Source organism: Amaranthus tricolor, chromosome 14, assembly GCF_026212465.1.
Source record: "Amaranthus tricolor cultivar Red isolate AtriRed21 chromosome 14, ASM2621246v1, whole genome shotgun sequence".
Lineage (NCBI taxonomy): Eukaryota > Viridiplantae > Streptophyta > Magnoliopsida > Caryophyllales > Amaranthaceae > Amaranthus > Amaranthus tricolor.
Genome location: NC_080060.1, coordinates 5,269,464 through 5,280,419, shown reverse-complemented (window position 1 = coordinate 5,280,419; position 10,956 = coordinate 5,269,464). Strand labels below are relative to the sequence as shown.

The window sequence follows — 10,956 nt, the reverse complement described above, 5'->3', positions numbered from 1 at the left end:
GACTCAAAAGAGTGAGAGATTTGAGAAATAAAGTGGGAAATACTGAAGCGAGACCTTTTACTTATATTGTTGGCCTAGAATTAAAAACAAACTGATTTTATAATTGAATTCGACCTGACCCGACTTCACATTAAATTTAAAATTATGTACAAATTAATGTGGATATAAGATTTGATTTTGATCCGTCATGAATATGCAATTCAAAATCGACCCGATTACCTAAATGAACACTTCTTGTTGTTTATAAGTAAAAGGCATGAATGGGCCTAGAGCCCTAGACTGTACTTTTCGTTGAGATAATTTTTTGACATGGTATTGGAAATATAAGTGAGAGAATGTTAATAGATTACGAAATACTATTTTTGTTTTTATTTGTTCTTTTAATTTACTTTTAATCAGATCTTAATTCAAACTTAAAATTCAAAAAATTTTAATTGTGAGGTTTTAAAAATTTTTAAAAGTTTATATTTAGAAAATATATATTAAGATGAATTTATCACATTAATATGTTTTTTCATATAAAAATGGATCAGAAATCATTTTCAAAATTCAACATCGGGTCAAGTATGTTTATACTCTATTAGTTGCGAAGTCGGACTCTATGTTTATGACTTAAGTGCCACTCTTAAGAATTACTTAGCGTATAATTACTATACGATTCCTTTTGAAGTGAGCATGTAACTATAATCTAATGTTTCTTTAGTTTGTTGTTTGGTTGGAAGTGGTAATTAGATAAAATATTTAAATGTGCGGACATAATAAAAGAAGATTAAATTTGTTGATGAAAGTTTTTAAGAGTATGAGGTTATTTTTAATAATAAAAATCTAATAAATAGAAAAAGGAATTAAAATGAAAGTTATAGCAATCTTCAGGGAATAGATAATACTCCTTGTATTCACTATTATAACCTATTTGGTTTTTGCTCGTTCGTCAATACACATATTTAATTATAATATTTCAAATTGTATTTAATTAAGAATTATAAAATATTGGTTTTAATAAAAATTACATTTCGAAACGAATAAAAAAATTTTATTTGATTATATTTTAACTTAATAAAATACACTGATAGAATAAAAAATCAAATTGAACAATAATGTTAAATGAGGTACTAGTTTGCAGTGGTTGGTAACTTGGTATCAATCAATTTTTAGTAGTTGTTGGTCAACACAGGTAGAGTCAGCTGTGTCTTTAATTATATCGGTCGTTTTTTTTGTTAAGGGAAATTTCACATGGTAGCATCAAATTTACATGAAATGTCAGTGGTAGCATTTTTATAAGATTTTTCTACATTGTAGCATCCAATTTATGTTTTATCTAACTGCCGTAGCATTTTTCGTTAAATTCTTGTCAATTTCCGTTTAATTCATCATTTTGACGTTTCTACCCTTATTAAATGTTGGTTCTTATCTTTTATAATTTGCCTTAAACATTTGAGAGCGTTGATGAATTAAACGGTGAATTAAACATTTGAGAGCATAAAAATGGTTTACGGCAAATTATAGAGACAACAACCAAAACTTAGTAAGGGTAGAAACGTCAAAATGGTGAATTAAACGGAAATTGACGAAAAAATTTAACGGAAAATGCTACGGCAGTTAGATAAGACATAAACTAGATGCTATCATGTGAAAAAATCTTACAAAAGTGTTATCATTGGTGTTTCATGAAAGTTCAATGCTACCATGTGGAATTTCACTTTTCTTAATGATGATAAATCACTCGATATTGATTTGATCTTATAATCGAATTGAATTTTAATCTGGTTTTAAAATGAATTTATTATATATTATATATGTTCCTGTTTGCTTTTGTGGAACAATTAATTACAAATTTAATCTCTTGATTTTGACTAACCAAAGATTAATGCTGGTGATTTGAAGGTCTATCTTTGCTATCTTGCCAAGTTATTATGCGGTAAGACCACTTCTGAATACACCTGTTCCTATAAGAAGCAACAAAGGGTTAGCAGAGCCCAAAATGTTTTTTCGGGGACCCACTCTGACGCCCAAGTCAGTATCAGTCCAATACAATTTGCCTAATAAGTCCTTTCAGGAGCACAATAGCTACAAGGTGGATTACTACTTAGAACTTATTTTGACGTGAGGTCTTTATGAAAAGATGATTGTTGAACATATTCTAATTTGTATTTGACAAATGTACATGTAGAATGTTTCTTGAGGAGTATTTATAGTCCATCATTGTACATGTAGAATGTTTCTTCTAATTTTTCATCGATCCCGAAAATTCTCTTGCATGTCCTATAGTTGTCTTTTGATGTGTGATTTCCTCTTCATCTTAGTGATTTTTCTTCTGTTTATGGCTCTCCTTACTTCTTCACACGTGTCCCACTATCTTGTATCAACTTCAATAGTGGACAATTCTCCTCATAACCCTACGTGATCATTTCATGCACTAATATTCTTGATGTACGTTCATGTCCTCTTCAATCTTTCCAGATTCCTTATTATTAAGCTCCTAGATTTTCTGATTTAATCCTCCTAGATGATTTTCTGCCTGAATTACTAATGGCTAATATTTTACACATACAATATAAAAATTCACTATAGACGTAAGACTTAATTTTGAACCGACTCGAAACCAACTGGCCAATGTTCCAATGAACACCTTACCTGTAGCTTAGTTCAACCATACCATTTTTCTTTCAACTACTCTTTGGATAAAATATTGAATAATTTATTTATGTATAATATGTTATGACCCTTTAATGTATATTTTTTGTTCTTGTCCATAAATATTGATAAATATTGGAATTTTGGGTTATGACTTATGACAAGTGAAGATAGTGGCTATTTTGATTTAAAATGGTGTTTAAAGGCCATTATGCTATTACAAAACCAACTTTAAGTAATAAACGTACTTCCTTGGGTTTTCTAGTTGCTTCAAAATCAACTTTGGCATTATTCAATCCTCGTGCAATGTTATTTTATTTATTGTCGTTAATATAATATAAGAATAAACGATCATGTAGAATTTTATTTTATACTTCAAAAATTACATATAGGAACATATGTTTTGATATAGGACTCATTTGGTTGACATTGGAATTTAATCGATCAATACAAGTTGTATTTTTCTAGGTTATCACTTACTTTATACAATTCATAAAAAATTGTGTTGGATTAGCACCTTAAAATTTACAATGAATACATAAATCTATACTATATACTAAAGCAAAACACTACTGACATAAGCAACTTAAAAAATTGATGAATTATAATCTTCTCATGAGACTGTTTTCCTCATTTAAGCAAAGATAATGTCATTGAATAAGGATGATTATAGGAATCTTAAATGTTAAGGATGATTATAAAATGATTAATTTGACCATCATTAAAAACTTTAGTTGGGACTATAACATATAATATTAAAATTTGAAAAACAATATAATAAATAGTAGTATGTAATAAAGATGCACAAATTATTATCTTCGATTTTTGATTTACAAAGCACCATTGATCTATATTATTTTAAAAAACATTCATTCATTTACAAATTAATTATATTATTTTTAAATATACTTCTAAAAAAAGTTCACTATAGTGCTAATTATATCATAGATACAATTTATAATGACGCACTGCTTTATCATTATTATGATAACTGTAAAAAAACGTTTGAATTCTAATTTTCATGAATGTAGTAAAATGTGTATTAAGAAATAATTAAAATTAATGTAATATTATACTAGACCTATTCAATTCATTTGTTTTTGACATCAAAATGAAAAAAAACTATGCATCGCACGGAGATTATCTAATTTTCAATAACTAAGGAGAAAGCATGATGATTTAACTCCTTGTAGGTATCAACTCTCCTTGGAAATTTAAACTCCTATGTGGTTGATTTTTTTCAACCAAACATAACTCCTTTTTTTTAAGGCCTTTTAAGTTATCTTTCACATGATATCACGTCTTTTTATCTTCCTTGAGCCAGGGGACTCCTTTGGTCGCGCTCTCTTTATGGGTATGAGTTACCGCCGTCTTTTCCTCCCTAAACCCGGACCTTAGTTTTCCATGATCGGGATATACTGGGTAGGATGATGATGATCAACCAGTTGACTAAATGGTTTCTCTCTACAATTTTTTAATATAGTACGATTTTAATCCTCAACACTTGTAGAAATAATTAATTCAGCTTCTCTCCGGCTCTTACATGTTGAGGATACACATCTCTCCAAAATAAACAAATATTGTAATATGGTACGATTTTAATTCACCGTGAATATGGTTTTTATTGTGCGACTGCGAAAGCAACAATCGATACACAATAATAAAAAAAAATTCAATGCAAACAATAAGAAATGACACCAGATATTTAACGTGGTTCACTACCAATGTGATATCTACATCCACCAGCATCGAGAACGAATAATTTCACTATGAACCTACAAAGAATTACAAGATGAATTTACAATTGCTCTCTTGTGATATCTCTTAATTTTAATGTGTGACTTCAAATTCTAACCCTAAAAGAAAGGGTATTTGTACTAAACTCCCAAAAAGAAGAGGCTTGGACTTCAAAGAACAAAATAACCATCAAAAATCCCGAGCAAAAATAACTTCCCACAAAACCCGCAAGAAGCGATGAGTTATCGCCCATGAGCAGCGACTCGTTGCAAGTCTCTGACCCAAACTTTTCCAAAACTATTTATTGCGACGACTCGTCGTTTTCCATATAAGCCCGAGCGACGACTAATTGCTACTTGCTAGAAATCGACCCCTGCGTATTTAATTTCCAGTCAACGCACCTCTTGGACCTATTCTTGATACTTTATCTTCTTCATATAATGGAAAGACTCAATTTGAGTCACCCATTATCAACAGTTTTAATATGGTGCGGTTCTAATTCGCCACGAGTACGGTTTTAATATGGTACGATTTTAATTCACCATGGGTGCTATAAAAAATAATATTAGAAATAATAATGCGGAACCTTTGCATATGACAATGGACTCCTTACTTTGAATGAACCATGAAATGAACAACACCGTAAAGAAGATTAGTTTGCGACGATGAACGTCACCAGATTTCTTGATATAGATTGAAGGAGACTACGATACTTTCCTTTTGTGATATTTCCCCCACAAAGGTAATTGGGTTATAAGACCGGAAATTCACAACGAGATATAATCAATCATATCAACCGATTAGTACGAACCGATTGAACTAAATAATTATGTGTTTTTGTAAAGATTAAAATCAGAAAACAATAAAAGAGTTAATTACTCTCTTCTATGTTTCAAGAGATTGAGAGAAAGATGATAGAATTAATTTTCAAAGATGTAAATGATTTTCATGCATTCATTCTTATTTATAGAGTTGAAGTGACATATGGATTCATCCAAAACCATACATCAATGATAACTGATGATTATCAGTTTGTTATGATGTAAAACATTCATTTATAACAACACTTTACTCCAAGAAATAAAGTTTCGTTTCACAAATAGAAGCACTGTTCTGAGGTGCTCGAACGAGCACGACCCAAATAACTTTTCAGAAACTTTTTGACGCGAAAATTCCTAAGTGCTCGAATAAGCACCCAAAGTGCTCGAACGAGCAAACGCAAAAACATCAAACAGAAGGTTTTCAAGCAAACTTCCAGGCCAGAGCAGCAATGCTCGAACTAGCAGCATGGGTCAACTTCGCTATTTGGTTTTCGTTGTTACATTTTTGCTTAGTTTTATAGTTTAAGCCTTTGGATAAAGTCCTATGTGCTCTAAATACTCAACAAACAATACATAACATGCAGAAGTTTAACGTGGTAAACTAATAATGTATTAGCTACATCACCAATTAAAGAAAAATCATATTTTTATTAATATGTAAGGAGTGAGAGGAATACATAATAGAATTAGAAGGTTAAGGGAGCTATAGAGCCCCTATAGAAACCTTAATCAGAATAATATAAACCAGGTTTAAACTGATTCTAGACTCAATAACAGAATCAATTCAAACAGATGTTATGATTGTTGGATTCTTTTATGTTCCCTTGTAAAAATGGTTGTTGGATCCATGTATGTTCGTTGATTATATTAATGAGGAACATAAATATGCATTTGCTTAAGAATGTGTTCGAAATTATCAGTAGACTTCTCAATTGGGTGAGTATGCACACCTTCATACGTAGTCACAACCACCTCTTCATCTTTTGTTAGTCTTTGAACTTGCTTCTTTACGTTACATCCTCCATGTGTGCATCTATAGTAGCTTCTGCTAATTATAGTACACATTAATACTCATCAAATCACTTAACATATAAAGTTTGTTTGGTTGTTAGAGTTTATAACACAATTTGGGTCCTTAACCATCAGCTTAAACTTTTAGTTGAATTGAAGCTTTGATATAGTATCAAATGCCAACATGATAAGAGATGACATGTTTGAATCTTAATCACCCATCACTAATACTCATTGCCATGTATGAAAAGGGTATGTGTTGCATCCTAGCTTAAAGGACTCTCATGTGAGGGGTGTGTTACAACATTTAACATATCATGGGTCCTCAATCATCAGATTAAATTTTAAATTGAGTTAGTTCCTTGACAAGACATCAGAACTCAGCGTGACAAGAGGTCATGGGTTTGAATTTCAACCACCTCTTACTTAAATTGGATTATTCAAGGCTCTAGTGTGAGGGATATATTAGAGTATATAATATATTCTGAGTTCTTAACCATCACTAAGTTGTGGTTGACTTTGTTCCTTGATGCCAATATTAAATGATTCGAGTGTAATAAAAAGTTAGTGTGATTTTAGTAGAAAATTTCTTGACAAGTTTAATGATCATGTTATTTGGTCATTCAATTATCTCATTTCTTCACAACATTCTTTTAAATACATTATCATTTGAAATCACGATTTCAAATGTTAAGGTTTTTATTACCTTGAAAATAACATGTTAAATTGTATAAAAATTTATACTACTAATCATTTTATAAATTACCATTGATTTAATACTGACAATCAAATAGGCCAATAACGAAAAGCGCTTGTGATTCAATGGATAGAACATCTGCACGTGGAGCAAAAGGTTTAGAGTTCAACTCCTACTATGCGCAGGTATCAGTTAGGGAAGTTTCTTAACTGCGCGCATTTCTCTTTACTCCTTTTTAAGAAAATAGGTAAAATTTTTTAGAAAAAAAGAAAAACCCCACCCGAACTCTATAGGCGGATAGTGTTCTAAATTCTAATGCATGGGTGACCTAACCAGGCGACTATCATTATTCAAATATAAATTGAGTAGTCTTAATTAATTAGTTCTTGCATTGAATAATTAGGGCATGCATAATAATGAATACGAAGACGTAGCTAATTAATATTACTGTACGTCTTCCTAATCAAACCCATCAGTTATATATGATCACATCACGTGGGATGACTTTGTTGATTATAACAAGTGCTTTGGCGTGCTGCAAACTGCAACAAGCCAACAATATGATTCGAGTTATTAGATTAAAAATCATAATATAATACGAAATTATATAACATAAAATAAAAAATTGTAGCCAAATAAAATTAGTTTGAGCTTTACACTATATTCACAAGTCTTACTTTGATCTTTATTTTCAAATTATTTTTAATATATAATTTCAATACATTCAATTTTTAGAATTTTTACTTATAAATAACCAAAGATATTAAAATTAGAAAATGTGCATTAGCATTCGTTTTTTGAAAAGTGTATGCATTACATAAAATAAAAATCAAATGATTTTGTCTCAGTTAGAGAATAAATACTATTTTTTAGAAAAAAATATAAGTTTTATTCTCACCCAACTCTATCATTTCTTCAGATAATAATGATAAAAAAAAAAGTTTTATAAATATGTAAATTTGAAACAAAAAATAGTAAGATTTAAAACCTTTGTCTTGGGAAAAATCTACTTATTAGATTGGTACAAATAAACACAACTCTTTATAATGCTATGTTGATTTTTTTTGTATAACATATTACATAAGAAAAGTGCATCTATAAAAATATTTAACACCAAAATGTATAAAATGAAATAGATCCTGCTTGTATATTTGTTCACAAACAGCAAGAAAAACATAAAATTCATTTCATATCCAATGATTCTATTAAGAGCAAACAATAAATTATAAACCGCAAAACATAATTATACAAAAAATGCATTTTAAAATTAATTTGGGGCCCTTAGCGGTCGAGCATTCATAATGTGCCTAGAACTAACTACGATGAAGATTATAGTCACGCAATATGTTATATACCTTGTCACACCTCTCACATGCAACATGTAATCTCCTGCTATTTCATTTGAAACTACGAAAAATAAAATTATAACCTGCAATCTTTTATCGTGTTTACTTTTATAACTACTTAATTTGTCATCTAATCAAGTAAATAAAAAATATTAAACAAATATATATTATCCACATAAAATCGTAAATCTTTATGAATAATAATAATAATAATAATAATAATAATAATAATTACCTAGGGAACTTATTGTTCTTGACAGCTTTTTGGCCATATTTCCTCCAACGATAACCATCATCAAGGATATCAACTTGTGTTCTTGTATGAAATGCATATCTATGCCTTTTTATTTTCTTCTCTTTATTATCCTTTTTAATTTCTTTAATGCCACCATTAGAAGGTCCCACTTGAGGAACTAAATCTTTCCCATGAAAGTCATGCAAGAAATGATCCATTTGCATCTCATTATTCATCCCAATAAGCTCATTTTGGTAAACATCAAACAAACATGAAGAGATGGGATTTTGAGGAATATTCATGTTTGATAATGAGAAAGTTTAGTTGTCTAAGGGTGTTGATGAAAATGGAAAATTCATAGATGGGTAATAAATATAGTGTGCTTGAGAGAAAGAGAGAAAATGGAAAGGTACTTGTAGATGGAATAATTTTCTAAGATGTGGAAGAATAATACTTTTTGTTATAGTCATTTAGTTTTATTGGCTTTTGGCATAAAGTTTAAGAGATTGACTATAATGGGTGAAAATAGTTATAGTAAGCAATTTAGTACAGCGCACAAGTCATATTCATTGCCCTTCTTTTTCCGTACCTTGACTTGTGCGAGATATTAAATTGCTGACTATGATTGTTTTCATCTATTATAGTCAAATCAGTGAAATATTTTAAAATTTTAAAAATATAGAGTAAAAATAATATAGTCATATTCCTTACAAAATATAAAGTGAATTTATTTAAATAGATTAAAATAAGATAGAAGCAAATTAAGTGAAAGATAACAATTGACAATACATAGGTAACAAAAGTAGTAGAAGTCAAGAAGTACTGTCATTCATAGTGTCGTAAAAGATGGAATTTGTGGAAAGAGAATTGGCGGCTTGTGAAGGTTCCTACATCATCTGATCTCTTTTCTCTAATTTTTTTTTAAGTTTGATTTTTGGTACTAAATGATATATAATTGAATGAATGGCAATAAAAATGAGTATAAATTTAGTAGAAAAAATACCGACAAATTTAATGGTCATATTGTGTTATTTTAATGATTACCTTTATAAAATTTATTTCAATGCATTTACATTTGCTGATTAGGTAGTAATGCATTGTGTACAAATAAAACTTTATGATTTAAGTTTTATTTATGATTTAAGTTTTATCACCATGAAGATAATATGTCACATTTCTTTGGAAATTTACATCACACTTCATTTTGATTATCGTCATTTGGTACCAATAATCAAATGTGTTGTTAATGTATAAAATGATGGTAATGATAATGAGTTTTATTGCTAATTTTTTTTATAAAGTGTGTTATGTCATTCTCATGAGATTATGAAACTAAAATTTTCCATTCCACATAATACTCAGTGCCACTATCAAGAATCTTTCCTCGCCCACTATTTTGTTTGTGTATAGTCTTATTACTTTAATAATTTGCGAACTACAACTTTCAAGTTAAGTCTTTGGAAAAAATACATTATTGAAGTTTATTTTTTGTAATTTTTTGCCTTTGAGTTATGAAATCCAACATCAACACAACACAAAGGCTATATTGACGTGTCAATGGTCCTAACTGAGTCCTATATGAATCTTGATTTAATTAATCAAATTAAAATTTCATTAGTACTAAAATGAGTCTATATGTGTGTATAAGGCTAAATTAAGTACAAATAAATATAAAAATAGGTTTAGAAAAAATTTAAAATTGATTTTAGATTGAGTAATAGGTCGAGTCTATAGCGAGTCTAGCAGATCTAATAGGCATGGCCATATAGGTCTGAAATGCCTCTGATATAGGATTTGGGTCAAGTTTGAGCATGAACACTCTAACCCAAACCCAATCCCATTTATTTTTTAGATTCAAATTCAATAATTTTTTTTTAAATAATCCAGATCCTCAAAGTAAAAGAAGATATAAAGAGAGTCTAATAAAATCTTAAACTCATGATTATTCAGGTCATCAGCTTGATAGAGTAAGGTGTTTTGAGTCGGTTTAAAATCGAATTTTTGGTGCATATTTTTTTATAATTGTAAATCAACTTTAAAGTTGGGTTAAATCGGGTTCGATTACAATGTTGGGTAAATTTTAAAACTTCAAATATATTTTCAACACATCGACACTTTAGCCGATCTCCTGAGAGACCGTATTTCAGGCCCAACCCATTAAAGCTTAATGCTTACATACTGAGTTCTTCATGTCTATTTACATTATCTTTAATGTCTACTTACCATATCCTTAATACCTAACCTACTTATAATACCCTTAATGCCTACTTCCAAATTCCAATATCTTAAAATGCCTAATTACAATACCAATGCCTATTTATATCATCCTTAATACCTAATTACCGTATTGGCGTATCCTTAATGCCCACCGAGTAAGCGTGGCATTTGCGAGCAAAATGGTGGGAAATTGGGAATAGAAAAGTATATGCCATTCAATAATTCTTAATTAATAACCGTATTTGTAAATCACCACAA

The 10,956-nt window shown here is 29.7% G+C and overlaps 1 protein-coding gene across 1 annotated transcript; it reads right to left on the bottom strand.

The window, feature by feature from the left end:
- Nucleotides 1–5,862: 5,862 nt before the first annotated feature.
- Nucleotides 5,863–8,797, bottom strand: LOC130799937 (probable WRKY transcription factor 75). The gene is made up of 2 exons (XM_057663236.1): nt 8,482–8,797; nt 5,863–6,237 (listed from the first exon to the last, which is right to left on the bottom strand). The coding sequence occupies exons 1-2, from the start codon at nt 8,781–8,783 to the stop codon at nt 6,060–6,062; spliced, it is 480 nt and encodes a 159-aa protein (XP_057519219.1). The 5' UTR covers nt 8,784–8,797; the 3' UTR covers nt 5,863–6,059.
- Nucleotides 8,798–10,956: the final 2,159 nt, after the last annotated feature.